A 17,636-nucleotide genomic window follows, 5' to 3' on the forward strand; every position below is an offset into this window, starting at 1 on the left:
AGGCTGACTGGCTTGGTGTGGAGGAGATGTCCTCCCAGGCTGCAAGGGGCAGAAGGGGCAAGAGGCAAGAGTCCCAGTTGCCCTGGTGATGGTAACTTTTGTTCAGAGGAACTTTTGAAGGCAGAGTCTGGTTCCATTATCTACCAGGAAAATCACAGGCTGGCCTCCAACACAGATGTAGAAGTGTTTGAGAATCCTTTTGTTTTAATTGAAGGAATATTTAATGCTCATAGCCCTTATAACTCATAGCCAGAGGGTATGGTCATTATTGGACTGGATTTTCTTACAGATATCAGGTATTTTTCTTTTATCAGGTTTCCAGATAATAGAGGTTGATGGGCTTTTTGCCACTTTTCCTTGATGCCTTTGAAAAGCACTTGACTGATTTTGTGCTTCTAGGTGAGGTGATCTTCGGGAAAGGTCATAGCAACCCATTTGTCAGGGTTGACAGTCCAATTCTTTGTCAAAATGTGGAACTCAGAAGTACTCTCAGGTGGGTATATTAGATGATGCCATCTGACCAGGATAGGCTTGTAAGTAGGATTTGGAAGGAGGGCTGTCTGCAGGCAATGGCTAGCTGGAGCCAGTTTAATTGATGGGAAGATGAGTCAGGAGTGGGTGTGTGTGTGAGTGTGCATGTGTGTGTGTGTGTCTGTGAGTGAACTATAGGTGTTGGCAGCAACCGTGATGGCCAATGAGAATGTCTAGGCAGAATTCTCAGGGAAAATAGATATTCCCCCCCCCCCCGCTTTTTTCTCCTTTGGGATGCAAGGACAACTTTGGTTTCCTTTTAGTTCCATAATCATTAAAAAAGCACCATTTTAAAATTCTTGGGCAAGGACCGTGGACCGTGGGTTTTGACTTACCAGTTCCCATTTCTGATTCCATGTATGTGTGTTGTGTGCCCTTGAACAATGGTGCAACAGATGAAGGATGGGTGGCCCTCAGAGAGAGAAAGACAGAAAGAGAGAGAGCACATTCAGATGCCCCTGGTCATGCCCCTGGTGGAAACTTAGGTGTGACTTAGCTGAGGTGGGTGTGCGGCCTCTATTATGCCATATGTCAATAGCCATACATATGGAGGTGATGGCCAATTGCCACCTTGATCAGTGCTTCTCCGCCTTGGTGCACAGAGGGAGTAACCCATTGCTTATGCTCTTTGTTCCACTCAGTTACACATTCATTCAACAGGCACTCAGAGGTTAAACATTCCAACCTCCTTCCCTCGAGTGTGGTCCTGACAAATGAGAAATGACCAATCTCACCTTCTGCTCAAGCTGAGCAGAACTGACAGACGGACTAACTGGAGTTCCCACAGGGATCTTACAGGAATCAGGCAAGCATACAGGCAAGCAGACAGACAGACTGCATTCTCCTCCCTTTCGGGTCCAGTGTGAGTCACTTGACCAGGGAGCCAGAAATCATGCTGCAGACCTCTGAGGGGGACTCAAGCAATCTTGAGGGCACACTTTCCCATCAGGACCTGGAGAGGTCTTTGATCCATCTTTGGCCACAACTGGTGACCAAGATGTCAGCACAGTCTTTCTGGCTGATGCACCAAATGCAACACCAGGTGGAAACACTGAAGTGACACCCAGGTTTGGAGGCAGATTAATGTTGAACAAGCACTGACAAGTAATCAATTATCCACCAAGATGTCAGGTCCCAAAAGCTTAGGGAAAGAGGTTTTCATGGGTTTGCAAAGGGGAGGCAGAGTACTTGGCAGCTTTGAATGGTTCTTACGATTTGCATCATAGTGACCAGCTATGCATCACAGTGAGCACCCCTTTCTAGGAGACAGCAGTAACAGGAACTGTAACAGGAACTGTAACAGGAACTGCAACAGGAACTATATTACCTGGGCAACTAAGAAACTGAAGTGTACTGGTTGGGGGGGTCATTTTCTGTTACAGTATTCCAAAGTTTTTATTTCCATTTCCATGACTTATGTTGAACAACTTTTATATACTTATCACAAGTACAGCTTTTTAAATGAGGGGTCTCTTAAGATCATTAGCCCATTTTTAATATATTTTGCTGTTGAATTTTAATAGTTCTTTATATATTTTGGACATGACTTTTAAAAATGTTTATGCCTATGAACTTTCTTTTCATTCTGACATTACCTCTCATAGAACAGAAACTTAATCGTAATGAAGCCCAGCTTATCAATGATTTCTTTCATGGATCATGACTTTGGAGTTGTAGCTAACACATCTTCACTAAACCCAAAGTCACCTGGGTTTTCTTACACCTTATCGTTTTGCCTTTTCACTTAGGCACATGATCCATTTTGAGTTATTTTTAAAGACGTAAAAGCAGTATCTAGATTTGAGTTTTTTCTTTTGTATGCAGATCCTCTAGCACTATCCCACACCAGCCCCAGAAACACTGTCCTTATTTTTCTGTATTGCCTTTGGTTTTTTGTCAAAGATCAGATGACTGTATTTATTCAGAGCTGTGTCTGAATTCTCTATTTTATTCTTTTTAACTACTTGTGTACTATTTTGCTAAGAGCACGCTGTTTTGATTACTCTAGCTTTATGGTAAGTCTTGAGGTTGGAGAGTATCACTTCTCCAACTTTGTTTTTCCATTAATGTTGCACCAGCTATAGTAGGCCTTTTTTCTTTCTATATAAATTTCACTATAAGTTCATTTATATCCATAAAGTACGTTTCCAGGATTATACTGAATCTGTAGATCAATTTGGGAAGAATTTACATCTTGACAATATTGAGTCTTCCTATATATAAACATGAATATGTCTCCATTTAGTTCTTTAATTTCTTTCCTCAGAAATTTGTGCTTTTTCTCACATATATCATATTTTATTATACATTTTTATACATTTAATTATATGTTTATTATACATTTTTTTCATTTTGGGACATTCTAATGTAAATTGTTTTCAAATTCTACTTGTTCAATGTTGGGTAGGAAAGTGCTCAACTTTTGTATATTAACTTTGTATCCTGCAACTTGGATATAATTGCTCAGTAATTTCTGGAGGCATTTTGTGATTTTTTTTTTTAATTTTTGATACCAGGGATCGAACTTTGCCACCTTGCACTTGCCAGGCAGGCGCTTACTTATGCTGCTTAGCTAAATTCCCAGCCCTGTTCTTGATTCTTTCAAATTTTCTACATTAGACAATTGTGTTGCCTGCAAACAAAAATAGTTTTATTTCCTTTTAATTTTTTGTCTCATCAAATTTCATTGTCTAGGATTCCCACTATAACACAGAAAAGGAGCAGGAGCTGGGGAGAGTCTGTCCTTACCTTATTCTTGAGCTTAAAAAGTTTATCTTCAAGCACAATGTTGGTTACAGGGTTTTGCAGATATACTTTATCTAGTTGCAAGAACACTCTTCTATTTCTAGTTTATTACTGAAAATCTCTCTTAAAAGTCACGAATAGGCATTGGGTTTTATAAATGCTTTTCATGCATCTGTTGATACAATCATGCTTTTTTTATCTGTTGATGTGATGGCTCACATTATTTGATTATTGAATATTGAACTGGTACTGCAACCCTAAGATGAACCCAATTTGGTCATGGTATATAATTTTTTCTACATATTATTGGAGTCAAGCTTTTATTACTTTATTGATCTTTACTACTACATTTAAGAGATGTATTGTTCTGCAGTTTTGTTTTTCTTTTAATGACTTTGTCTGGATTGGGTATTAGGGTAATGTTGGCCTATAAGTGATTAGGAAGCATTCCCTCTGTTTCCATCTTCTGAAAAAGATTGTGGAAGACTGGGACAATTTCATCCTCAAATGTTGGATAGAATTCACCAGTGAACCCATCTGTTTTCTTGTTCAGTGGGTTATTTATCCAATTTCTAGACTACATCTAGGCCTATCACATTTCTTCTTGTGTGAGTTTTGATAGATGGTATCTTTTAAATAACTGATGCCCTCCATGTAGCTTATGAAGTCTATCTTATAATCATAATTATAACTATTTCATAATTATGACATCTGTTGTTAGGTCTTCTCTCTCATTTCTGACATGAATAATTCATGTCACCCTTTTTGCTTAGTTAACCTCACTAGGAGCGTATCAATTTTATTGATCTTTTCTAATAACAAGCTTTTCATTTTATTGATTTCTACCCTATTCTTTCTTTTCTTCAACTTACTTTGTACTTATCCTGCTCATTTTTTTTTTACTTTTGTAAGATGAAAATTTAACTTGAGATCTTCTTTCTTCTTTTCCACTGCTTTTACTGAGTTCCGTGAATTTTACCAAGTTGTATTTTCATGTTCATGGAGTTCAGAATAGTTTTTAATATTTTAGATTTCTGCTTTGCCTTGTGTTATTTAAAATGTTAATCTCTGCATATTGTGAAATATTTTGGGGGTGTTTTTTCCTGTTACTGATGTCTCAGTACCATTGTGGTCTCCAAGCAGACTATACTAGTCACTCTCCTGTCACGGGCACAAAACCTGAAACCTGCAGTTTACCAGGAGAAGTTTATTTTTGCTCACAGTCTCAGTGGGTTCAGTCCATGGCTGGTGGTTCCCAGGTAGAAGTGGCATGAAGAGAAGGTATGTTGGAAGGCAGCTGCGCACCCTCCTATGTAATTAGGCCTCTAAATAGCCCCTACTAACAGCACGCTTAGCCATGAAAGTGTCAGTGATTAATCCACTGATAAGTGTAGGTCCCCCATGATCCAAAAGCCCCACCTCTGAACATGCCACTCTTGGATGACATTTTTAGATCTAAATCATGATACAGACATTGCAGGAGTTCTACCCTTGTAAATGTGTTCAGGTGTGTCTGAAGAATGTGGCCCGCCTGGGTGAACATTCCAGGGGAGTCTGAGGAGAATGTGTATGCTGTAGCTGCCGAAAGAAGTACTCTGTAGGCGACTACTGTGTCCAGTAGGATGATGGTGGAGTTACGTTTGACTACGTCATTACTGATTTTCTGCTAAATCTTCATTTTGAGAGCGGTTGATTACTCCATCACTATATAACATGGATTCCCATATTTCTTTTTGAAGAGTTTCTATCAGTTTTCACCTCACCTGCTTTGATTCTGTGTTGTTAGGTGGACACACAAGAAGGATTATGTTCTGAGAATGGGTCAGGTCTGAGAACTGGTCCATTATGATTGTTATCTAATGCCTTTGTGTTTATCCATGACAACTTTCTTTGCTTTGAAATCTGCTACTTGAAATTAATATAGTCATTCCTGCTTCCTTTATTAGTGTTAGTACAGTATCTGTGTCATTATACTTAAAACTTTGTGTCTTTATCCTTAAAACTGTGGTAGGCAACCTATAGTTGGATCTTGTTTTTCCATCTTCTTTAAAAATATCTGTCTTTTTAGGGGTACATTTAGACCACTATTTTCTACAATGATTATTGATGTAGTTGGATTAATATCTACCATATTTGTCATGACTTTTTATTAATCTCCCTTGTTCTTTGTTTCTATTTTTGTTTTCTGTTCTTTTTCAGCCCTCTAAATGTACTTGAGCATTTTACATGCCCATCTTGTCTTTTCTTAACATATCAGTGATACGTTATTCCACTTGCTTTTAGTAGCAGCTCTAGATTTTGCAACACACAGTTCCAGTGAACCCACGTTCCTTTTCAGACAACAGTATGTTGCTTCACTGCATGCAAACAAAATAGCCATAATTCCTCTTTCCACTTCACTGTATCACGGCTGTCATTCATTTCACTTCTACAGAAGCCTACACAAACACATCTTTACACATATATAAGCAAGCATGAATACTGAGCTCTACGACTTTTCAGCTTTTTACTTGTTATGATGAAGTAGCAACTTCCATGCTCCTTTACAGACAAAACCCAAAACCAAACATCATTTTATTTGTTTATTGCCTAATTTAATGGCATAGGGTGGCCAGCATAATGCTAAACAAGAAGGGTGAGAAAGACAGATTTTAGATGCAAAGCATTCAGTCTTTCATGGTTAAGCATTACATTAAATACGGATTCCTCACTGATGTTTATGTTAACTGGTTTACGCTAATCTTCCAATCTGTAGAGAATGGTGATGAAGAATGGGAAATGGTTTTTACCAAATTCTCTTCTAAAATCTGTTGCGGTGATCCTATTTTGCCTTTTTTATTAAGTCTTTGCATTATGAATTATGCTGATTGGCTTTTTATCATAAACTAATCTTTCATTTTAGGGATAAACTCACTTGTCCATGAGACATCACCCTTTTTACATATTGCTGATTCTGACTTGCTCATATGGAGTTAAGAATTTTGCTTCTATGTTCACAAGGAATATTACAATTTTTTCTAGCAATATCTTTGTCCGACTTTATTAAGATAATGCTAGTCTCAGAAAAGGAGTTTGTGAGTGTTTTCTTCCAATTTGGAAGTGTTTATGTTGAATTGATACTATTTTTTCTTAAAACATTTGGTTTAATTCACCTGTCAAGCTATCTGCTTTACAGATGGAACTTTCCTTAAATGGGTTTTTTTTAATTCCTTTACTAATTCATATAGAGTAAAAATCACTTTTTTCTTATGTTCTCTGCATTCTATCCCATGCTTCTATAACAAGACACAAACCAGTTTTCTCTTCTTTAAAAAATAAATTCTTTCCTCCTACACCTCTGCAGGAAAATTCTACTCTGGCACATAACCCCAGGTCACAACTACTCATTCTCCATCCTTTTTAGTTTTGCCTTTTCTAGCACATCATAGAAGTGGAGTCTCGGCATGTGTTATCTTTTGACTATGGCCTCTTTCCCTTAGTAAGGTGTTTTTGAGATCTATCAGCATCCCAACTGTCACCCTCTGTTATTTCTCAGCAGCATGCCATTATATAGATATGCAACAGATTGTTTTCCCAATCACACTGAGAAACATCTGGGTGTTCTCAAGGTGTCCAGCTATTGTGAATAGGGTCTGATCACTTGAACTTAGTGCCTGGTCTGATCGTCTTCCCTCGAGAGTTGGTCATACTTTCCTGTGTCTGCTATACTGAATAATTCTGGAATTATTCTGCATGGAACACCATGCAGAAAAATCTTCAAAGGATACTGATTTACAGTGGTTAGCAGGTAATCCATCTAGTCAGGTCAGATCACAAGCTGTGTCACACCTGTGTTAGGCAGCACTCCAGTGTTGAATTCCCAAAGCCTTTCTATGCTGTTTGGGTCTGCTCAGTACAATGGGAATTGTCCTGAGATGTTGGTGATGGTTTATTACAGTTCATTTCTCAAAGCCGTAGCTGTTCACGCAGAGGTGACATGGACCTTGTTACTTGCCCAGGGTCAAACACAGAATCAGGACCCCCTTCTCCATCTCTCGCCATTGTGGAATTTCCCCCACGCTTCCCCTTTTCAAGGCGCCACTTAGCTGTGGCCACATAGATTGGTTCCCTTAGGATTCCACATAACCAGGGCTGCCCGTGGGATAAAGAAGCAAGGAAAATGAGAAGATGTGGGCATTTCCCTGACCCTTTCCAGGTCCTTGTGCACAGGTCAGTGCTGTTTATTCTTAGGCACCCTCGGAGCTAGGCAATGGCCATCTCTGTTGGAAGCTGGCCTCCTGGCAGAGCCAACAGACAGTAATAAACAAACGGGGTTTCCCTCCCTTGCTAGATCTTAGGAACCTCTTTGCTTCCACAGGGTTCTCAGTCTGACCCACCTCGGGATAAAAGCCAAAGACACAGGACCAAGGAAAAAAACGAAGCTCACTGATAAGGTCTCACCTCTTTCTGGTTTGTTTGTTTGTTTTAATTTTTATTTCTTCTTCTTTAGACAGAGTCTCTCTATGTAGTTTAGGATGGCCTTGAGCTCACTATGTGTTCCAAGCTGGTCTTGAATTTATGGCAATCCTCCTGCCTCAGCTGTCTGATTGCTAGAATTATAGCAGTCTCAATTCTTAAAGTAGATGTTGGGTACAAAAATATTCATTTTACTATTTTCCTTAACCTTATTCATACCTTATATTTATTCTTCTAATTAATTATTTTATACAAAGTGATATAAAGCAAAAACAAAATAAATGAAAATGGAAAAGGTGGCCCATGACCACTAAATTGGTGGGGCTCTGAGTGAAGCAGGTTTCTGAGGATCATTATCATAATCTGAATTTAAAGGATTTTCACAAAATAGAAGTTTCACTGAAGATGAGTTACAAACAGAAATTTGCCAGTCATGACAAGAAATAAGCCACCATCAGAGGAAGTTTGTTTACGCAACAAAAGAAAAATAGCAACCTCAAAACAATATCATAGAATAATTTAAAATAAACCTAAGATAATTAGATATAAGAAAATGTAAAGAAACCACAATAAATAAATAGGGCAGTCTAAAAGAAAATAGATAAAAAGTTAAATACCTCTTTTAAAAGTGAAAAATTAGCCCTTGGGTTGAAAACTCTATGCAGATATTAAGCACTGAATTAGCAGAAACGGGAAAGAATTAGCAGATCAGGACACGGCTTTGAGGACCTGTCCAGAAGGAAACACAGAGGATGAAGAACAGTTTATGTGAACACGGAAGATGGGGACATAGTTCAGGGACATGAAAGATAAAATGAGAAACTTAAACGTATGTTCACATGCGAGCTCCAGAAGTGAAGAGCAGGCGAAGTGGGGAGAGACTTCAGATTGAGGATTTCAGATAATAAAGCATATTAACTTCCTAGCGGGAAAAATAAGGTTAAACCTTAACAGCAACTTTCTACAAACCTTCCAGAAAATAAAAGATGGAACACTTGCCCCCTTAGGTAATTTGGTATCAAAATCAGGAAAAAAGGAAAAGAAAAGAAAATTTCAGAGCAATATCTCTCATAAACACAAAATAAAAATATGCTTAGGAAGTATTAGCATGTTGAATCTAGCACTTTCTACAAAAAGAACAACATAAATGTGATCAAGCAAAGTTCTTCCAGGAAATGACGGTGACTCAAGATTTGAAAACTCCATTGCTGTAACACACCATACTGATGAATGCAAAGAACCCAACAATCACCGTAATGATACAGAAAGAACACTGGACAAGCTGCAGCATGCACTTGTGATAAAAAGTCCAAGCAAATTTAGGAATTAAAGCTTCTTAATCTGATAAATGGCATCTATGGAAAATCTACCGCAAATTGCATAGTTGCTGGTAAAACACCAAATGTTTTCCTGGATCAGACTGTAAATAAAAGTGACTTCTGTTTTTGCCTCTCCCTATCAATATCATAGTTGCAGTCTTAGCAGGTACAATGACTCTAGAAAACAATTATAAGTCATCCCGATTATAAAGGGGAAAAACACAACTTGCTTTGCCGTTTCCCATCAGATTTCAAATGGGTCTACTTACATATTTCATAAATACTTCTCAGTGTTGTCTGTAAGTAATTTATGCTTTGAGTTTATTAATGTTTCATAAGAAAATAGAAATCATAACATATAGTTCTTATAAAATAGTTTATATTCAGATTGTTAGCAGTTCCCTCCCTGAAACCCAATTAGTTAACTCTGTTTTGGTTTACTTTTCTCTGACAATTCTCTCATGACCTCTGCTGACCGCGCTGAGGAATATAAACTATAAATCACATTCACTGAGGTTTACATTTAGATGTGTAAGTAACTCTTTACCCATCTACATCTGTATTTCAATCACAAAAATCTTTGATTTATTGCATCAGTCTTGGGAAACAAAATGTGCTAAGAAATGCCTTAAACTTATTTCCTTATAGTTGTAAAATGCCTTCACTATCAATAACCCAAAAAATGTAGTAACCATTATCTCACTGCTTGGAGATTCCTATTATCAAGTAGTACATACCTTTCTGCCATTGTTTCTATGCTATAAAATTTTACATTAAATTTATCTCAATAATTATTACAGAATGGGGATAATATTAGACATAATTTGACATTAACTTTTTTACTGAACATTATGTTTTGGAATGTCTTACATGATTGACTCATGTTTGAGACACAATTTTTAATTTGCAAAATATTCTAAACGTGTATTAATTTAAGTACTACTTTTGCATTTGAGGGTATTTGAATTGATGCAATTATTTTCTATAATATTTTCCTTGAACATCCCTAATTGTATGCTTTCAGCCCTAAAAACACAATTTATGGGTCGTAGATAACACTTTTCCCCCCAGAACTGGGGACTGAATCCAGGGTCTTCCCACGGAGCTATTCTCTCTGCTACTTTTGCTTTGAGATTAGGTCTTACTTAAGTTATTAATAATGTTTCCCAGGTTGAACTCAAACTCACAATCCTCCTGCCTCAGCCTCTCAAGGTGCTAGGCTTACAGGCATGCGCCACTATGTCCAGTTAAATACAAATACTTATAAGGTTTTTCATGCTTATTGATGAAGTAAACCCTGAAAAGTCATGCTAACATACTCTCACCAGAAGTGTATGTTCATACCAATAGAAATGAGGTTCTTTTTTCAGTTAAAGAGGAAAAACTATGAAAAGAGAAAAAGTTATATCCGATTCTCTATTTATGAGATGCATTGCTTTTCTCCTCAAAAGTGTCAGAAAGTTAGAACTTTCTAGTAGCATCAGAAGAGGATCAGGTACTTTAATTGCCTAATCATAACGGTTCCGAAGGTTTCCTTGTGTGTAATCAAAAACAGTAACTGTCCTGCTACACAGACAGTGCTTGTGAGGGTACAGTGAGCTGGGACATGTGGACGTGTTTTGAAAGCTCTGAGTCCATCAAATGAAAGCCATGTAGAAATCTGATATTGGACTGTTTCTAAGTGTCAGCGACTCCCTAATATCTTACATCCACTTTCATATCAATAATTTTCTCAATTTTGACCACATGTGATCAGAAAATGCATTTTTCATCAGTTTGATTTAGTTTTGTTTATTTGAAAACAGTGAAATAATGACTATACAGACAACTAACTACAGCTCAGAAAAATACTATATAAACATAATAAAGATTCATACTTAATTTAAAAATATCTAGAATTTCTACAGCAAACTTAAGCACCTTCTTAATTTGCTAAAACCAGTGCCTTTTTCACATTTCTTTCCATAGTTATGACTGTGGGAATTCACTAAAAATACAGTTTGAATAATTAGGATCACATGCAACACAATGACACTGTGCATTCATTGTACTCTTGCAGAACCTCAAAGCCAGCACGTAGCAATGGTCTTCACAGAGGAGGAGGGAGGAAGACCAGGAGCACAGAAAAGAGGAAGTGATAACTTGAAAAAAGCAACACTGAATTTTAAAAAAGGCCATGGGCTGCAAAGAACCAAGAACCAGGGCCATGAGGATTATGGCCAGTGTGTTTATCACTCCCAAGAATTGTGGCCATCGCACTGGCCAATGGCTGCAGTTCTCCAAGGCGTCCAGTTTCAGTGCTTACTTTTTGCCAAGTGGTATTGTTTGTAGATGTCTTGATTAAAGAATTTATGGAATGGTTTATGTGAGGTGAGAGGGACAGAGAAAAGGAGAGGGACCGGGTAGATAAGGAGGAAGAGATCAACACTAAAATTCAGTGTTGCTTTTTTCAAGTTATCCTTTCCTCTTTTCTGATCTTCCTCCCTCCATCATTTGAGAGATCAGAATTTAAGAGTAGTGTTGATCTCTTCCACCACCTATGATCCTCGATTTTAAGGGCTGGAATAAAATACTATAAGAAAAGAGCCAACCATGTTCGGTGGAAAGAGCACAGGTTGTCCTATTGTTTTTTTGGCTGTCCCTGGTTTATATGTGTCGCGCCGACCTGTTTCTTTAAGATAAAGATGGATCATATTAAGCAATTCCATAAAGTCTTTCGTAAGTTTTATGGTTTTCTGTGAGCAGTAAAAATGAGAAGGCGTCTCTCTCCCTTTCTCTGTCCCTCTCACCTCACATAAACCATTCCATAAATTCTTTAGTCAAGACATTTACAAACAATACCACTTGATAAAATGTAAGCACTGAAGCTGGTCGCCTTGGAGAACTGCTGCCTTTGGCCAATTCGATGGCCACAATTCTTGGGAGCTCAAGTGATAAACACGCTGGCCAGAATCCTCTAGTGCTTGGTTCTTTGCAGCCCATGACCTTTTTTAAAATTCAAATTTTTCTTGGTGATTTAGGATCAGTGCTATCCTTAAAATAAAAACAAAATACTTTACATTGAATTTTGTAGTGAACAGTGTTATTATCCATTATCTTATTTGATCCTCACAAAAACCCTTTAAGACAAGTCAAGGAAAGTATTATTTTTCTTATTTTAAGGGTGTGAAATTAAAACATAAAGCCATAAATTATACTTGCTGGCACACACCTATTATCCCAGCACCCAAGGAGGCTGAGGCAAGAAGATCACTATAAGTCAGCTGAGGCAAGCCGAGACTACATAGTGAATTCAAGGCCAGCCTGGACTATATAATAAGACCTGTATTTTTTACGGAAGAAAGACTTCCCTCAAAAAGCACAAATCTGTCTCTACTGTTCTGCAAGGGCAGCCCATACATGGCCCCCGACACTAGATTAACGAAGCTCGGATCTAACCAATCATCCACGGAGGGTAACCTTATTTTGTACCAACTTCTAATCTTTAAAAAGTGGAGTAGTTGCTTACCCCTTCCCTTGGTTCTGGTCCTTATTTAGGCTTTTATTTTTCCTCTTTGGATTTTGACCTCCTGGGTCTCGCTCCAAAGCTTCACCTCTCCAAACAAAAAGTAGCGTCTTCGGTATCCAAGGTGATTACGCAGCTATAGCAATCTTGCCCCTCCCACACTTTCCATTGGCCAGTTGGATTTTTGCGTAATTCCCCGCCTCTCCCAGCTGCTCCAATGGTCAATAGGCTTGAGGTGAAGGGAGCGCGAGGTACAAGCCCTGTCTAATATCCACCCCGCCTACACCGCGCATTGCCTCTAGGGACATGTAGTTTTTGCTCTATCAGAGCATCTGGACGTCTGGCTCCCTTAGAACTACATATCCCTTAGGCTATCGCGAGAGGGGCGGAAGTAGGCATGGAATGTGAGTCGCTGGTTGTGGTGAGAGCCTTCAAATTCCAAATTGCTCCTGCAGCTTGGACCGGTTAGGTGTAACTCGCCTCATCGGTTGAACCGGCTCGCTGTTGCTTTAGCAAAGCCTCACAGACGTCTTCTCGTGGACTCTCGGCAGCTCGGTGATCAGTCGATTATCGGGACTAGAGACTTGCGGCTGAGGTGTCTGGCGGACGGCGGCGGCGTCATGTTTGCCCCCTGCGCGGGCCGGGGGCTCGGCCGCCTCTGGCTGGGTCGGCTCCAATTCGGCGCGGGGCCCTGGGCCCCGGGCGCTGTCCAGACGAGGTCGTCCGGCTCGGGCGGGGATGAGCGGCGGCCGGGATCCGAGCTACAGACGCCTCAGCTGAGATCCACCAGCCGCGCCGCTAAGGAGTGGGCGCTGCGGGTGAGCCCCTTCGGGCGGCTGCGGGTGCGGCTTCCGTGCCACGTGGCCGTGAGGGCCCTGGACCCCCTGTGCTACCCCGACGGTGACCGCGTGCTCGTTGCGGCGTGCAACGCGGAGGGCGGCCCGCGGGGCCTGGACGGCCTGCAGGTGACCTACGACGAGGCGTCGTGCGAGACGACCATCGAGGCCGACAGCCTCGACCCCCGCGCCTCGGTGGCTGTGGACGCGCCCCTAAAGTTTGGTAGCCGCCTCCTTTTTTCCTCTGTGTTAGTTTCTGGGTAGTATTTAGAGATGAGGGTGCCAGTGGGGAGGAATTTTAAATCGAATGCAAGCACGATTGGAATAATCCATATCGGATATATTTTGGAGCCTCTATACGTCTCCTGCATTACATTATCATTAGCAAAATCGTCCCTCGGGGTTGGGGTTACTTGATCATCTGTTCAGCACTGTGGCAGTCCATGTTTCCCTTGGCTTGCATCTTGCAGGGCTGACCGCGTACCTAACCTGCCTTCCTGGCAGCAAGCATTTTAGTGTCAGTTAAGTGCCTAGCTTCTTACTGATATGTCTTCTTTCCTTTTGTTTGTATACGTTTTCTTGGGATAGCAAGCTTTAAAGAAAAATCCAGTAAGACTACCTGAGAAATTTCATTGATAATGCCTGCGAGATGCGTCCTAGGCATTTGGGTTCCGTGTTCAGTCCCGGACGCAGGCCACTGTGTGCTCATGGTTTTCTAGGATGAGTTCCTCAGGGTCGCGTTCTTCCCGCGGGCGACTGAGGGATGGTACACTGATGATGGTCATAGTGACACTGAGCATGCCTAAGATAATCTTCTTATCCTTACACTTGCATTATGAAGTAGACTATTCTTTTCACCATGTCATATGAGCAACTCGAGATTTTTTAGGAAGTATGTAGAGTAAACATTTATTGTGAACAAACGAAGAATTCATAACTTCATGGAATTTGCGTTCTACCTGCTGTAGATTAAGAAGTGCCTTCTCTCTCTTCAGTATAAAGTGGACGAGCTGGGATTGGGACTGGAATCCACTCAACCGCTGTGCTTTACTTCTCAGTTTCTTGCAGGCCGCCTAAGTGAATATGTAACCGCTGGGGGCGCTGGTGGGGATTTGTCCTTAGGACTCCGTAGATTTCAATGCTGAGAGCTAAGAGCAGTTGGGCAGCATAGATAAAAATCACTACTTTTGTTGATGACTCCAAACCACATTATTTGTTGCTACTTTTTTTTAGAGCTAGGACTCCATTTACAATTTACTGTTTCCATGCATCTATGCAGCAGACCCCTCAAATCTGCATAACTTTGCTAGTGCATAATTACCTGTTGTAACATTAACACTGCTTCTCTTAACTTTAGCTTCTCTACCTATCTGTTAAATAGAAGTATCCTTAACTGTCACTACCTACTTGTTAATAGAAGCAACCTAAATGTTAAATAGCTTCATCAGGGTGAGACAGTTAGAAAATAACAAAATCTAAGCTAACAATTGTAATCCAGGATGGGGGCTATAGCTTGGCAGCACAGGTGCCTGCCTGGCAAACACAAGGTTGCAAGTTTGATTCGTGGTACAAAAAAAGTGTATAAGCCAATTGTTCATGATTCCAAACCCTACCTACACTATGTTTGTTTGTTTGAGGTATTGGGGATTGAATGTAGGGCCTTTGTACTGAGCTACATCCCCAGCTTTTGTTATTTTTTATTTTCAGACAGGGTCAAATGCTCACGTATTTAGTTATTTAGAAGTGTCTTCAGAATCTGCTTCTTCCCATTTCTATTACTGCTGCCTTAGATCCAAAGTTTTGTTGTGACATTACTGTACTGAACTGTGAAGTAAATTTTGCTGTTATGTTTATTTCATGTAGGATAAAATTGTCTTTTTACATATTCTTATTTTCAATCAAAATACTGCTGTTATTTTACAGTTCTACAGAGATTGCCATGCAATTATGGAAATTAATTTTTTAAGCTGTAATTCTTGGAATTGTGACACCAAATTCCCAATGGCTTGTGCTTAGGGAACATAGCATATATTTCTGTAGTCTAGTTTAAGGGAAATTATCAATATGTACATGTATTAAGTGTTAATTAGTGTTTTTAATTATTTTATTTTGATATAGAGATTCCTAAGTGTTGTGGTCTGTGTCTGGATATCCCCCTCAAGCCTCATGTAATCATGGGGGGATGCTTTTTGGAGGTGGCTGAATCGGAATCTGGAGTTTGTGATGGATTCATTGCCTAGTGCTGGGGTTGGGGTGTGAGTGCTACACCTGCCCGAAGGCCACTGCCTAGGGTGGCCTGCATACTGTATAAGGGAAGAAAAGAGGCTTGCTCCTTCCTTTTGTTCTGGTTGCTTTTGCTGTCTTCCACTGCCATGAACTGTTGCCCTTCTGCCATCTGCCACTCTGCTTTGGAGCCAGACAATTATGAACTGAAACCTCTACAAACTGTAAGCAAAATGTGTCTTTCTCTTTAATTTTAGGTGTCAGGTATTTTATCCCAGCAGCAAGAGAGAAGTAGCTAAGACACTAAGTTTCCACCTCAAATTGACAGCTGAGGCTGGTGCCTGTGATTCCTTATTTTCCTTTCTTCAGATACATTTCTTATTTATCCACAGTCTTATGGTTTAAATACTGTTCAGTATTAGGTTTTTTCAGAGTAGATCCCATTTTTAAAAGTTAACTCAAGTACCCTGTCATATAGCTGCATAGCAATATTCTCATTTTCTTAGGCATAAAAGGTTAGACGTAGGATTTGAAAACCTAAATCTTGATCATATATACTGATTCATGCTATTTCTGTAATGCTTTTAATATGGGGAAGGTTCAAAAGCAGATCTTTAAATCTTTCTGAATATAAGAGAAACTGACAGACTGACCTGTTTTATCATGACACATTAACCATCTGTAATCTTATTCGTGTGTGTGTGTGTGTGTGTGTGTGTGTGTGTGTGTGTTGTTTTTTAGGTGGGGAAGAGGCCATGATATGTGACATGTGTACACATCAGGTTGCAGTGTCTCACCTCTTTTATTTACGGTTCCTCTCTGTAGATGATACAGAAGTAATTCTTTCTAAAAACTGGCAGGAGGGTCGTTGCACTTGACCTTGTCTGTGGTGGGGACCTCTCACTTTTAGAGGGAGGTTGTTGACAAATACGTTCTCTATGGGATTTGGTGATCTTACGGGTAGACTGAGGAGTTGAATTTCCAGGGGATATGAAAGTGAGTTTTGGAGCTCACTAGTGCTAACTCATTTTTCTTTTTTGTACTTCTAGGTTTGGATATCAAGTCATCAGGGTCCAGCTGTGTCAAAGTCCAAAATATGGAGTGTGATGATTGCAAAATTGAAACCGAGCAGGGCACCAGTATCTTACAGTCTGTCAAGGTATGACCTGTCGATGTCCGCTCCCGGCCGGCAGGAAGGACACACGACAAAGTCTGGTAGTGGACAACCTTTTCTTTTTATTTTCCTTCTCCGTACAGCCTGCCCTGGGTTCTCCCAGCTGAAGCCTCCTCTGGTCCGCTCCCCGCGGCTCCTTTTGTGCTTCAGTCTGCCCCAAAGCCTCTACCGGTCCGCTCTCCGTGGCTCCTTTTGGGCTTCTACTTCCGGGCTTCTATCTGGCTTCTACTTCCGCCCAGGGGTGGCACCGGTATATATACGGGTACAGTGTCCAATCATGTTAAAGTAAGCAAGGCAAGCTGATTGGCTAACATCATCAGTTGCCAGGCAGACTATATTGTTGAGCGGGTTGTTTACGCGGTAAGCAGGAAACTAACATATTCGATGGGAGGGGTAATCTACCCCAGGCTTTGCTCTTTACCACAGGCCGCACGTCCGCCAAGTGAGGCGACCGGGCTCGGGGCTGCGGCTCCCAACATCTCCCCCTATTTTATTTTTTATGAATGTGCGCATCGTAGCCCTTCCTGGACTGGGTGCAGAGGCTTATGCCCTATGCGTAGGCCCACCGTAGGTCCTTGGCTTAGACCCTGGTCGGCCGTCCCATGGTCTGCCAAGGCCCTGAGGCCCTCGTCCTTTTTCTAGGGCCAGGCACAAACTGGACGGAACCTGGATGCACACAAGCTTGCACTCATTTCCTCTCCGTAAAGAAAATCCCCTCGGAGAGAAATTTAGACCTGGGCAGCATCTAACAGTCCAGCGGCTTACGTGCAGGATGGGGTAGGGCCTGGCTTAGGTCGAGTCATGCTGGGGAGGCACGCTCTTACCCGTCATTGACTCACCTACCCTGC

General features: G+C 40.6%; 2 protein-coding genes across 7 annotated transcripts in view; one reads left to right on the forward strand and one right to left on the reverse strand.

Moving 5' to 3' along the window:
- Ccdc146 (coiled-coil domain containing 146) overlaps positions 1 to 12,966 on the reverse strand; it is a 163,159-nt gene extending 150,193 nt beyond the window's left edge. Inside the window, exon 1 of the mRNA XM_003469810.5 lies at positions 12,559 to 12,966. The gene's annotated coding sequence lies outside the window, so the exon portion shown is untranslated. The remainder of the gene's footprint in view (positions 1 to 12,558) is intronic.
- Fam185a (family with sequence similarity 185 member A) overlaps positions 12,944 to 17,636 on the forward strand; it is a 54,584-nt gene continuing 49,891 nt past the window's right edge. For 4 of the 6 annotated variants that reach the window (XR_010043673.1, XM_063237699.1, XM_013152466.3 and 1 more), the window contains exons 1-2: positions 12,944 to 13,614; positions 16,664 to 16,773. Coding sequence is in view for 5 of the 6 variants with exons in the window: in XM_063237699.1 (XP_063093769.1) it covers positions 13,176 to 13,614; positions 16,664 to 16,773 (549 nt within the window). In the remaining variant the exon portion in view is untranslated. The remainder of the gene's footprint in view (positions 13,615 to 16,663; positions 16,774 to 17,636) is intronic. The other 2 variants (XM_013152464.3, XM_013152465.3) reach the window with 2 other exon arrangements.

The sequence above is a fragment of the Cavia porcellus genome, unplaced genomic scaffold, assembly GCF_034190915.1.
Source record: "Cavia porcellus strain 051 isolate PalLab524CR breed Dunkin Hartley unplaced genomic scaffold, mCavPor4.1 scaffold_2, whole genome shotgun sequence".
NCBI lineage: Eukaryota > Metazoa > Chordata > Mammalia > Rodentia > Caviidae > Cavia > Cavia porcellus.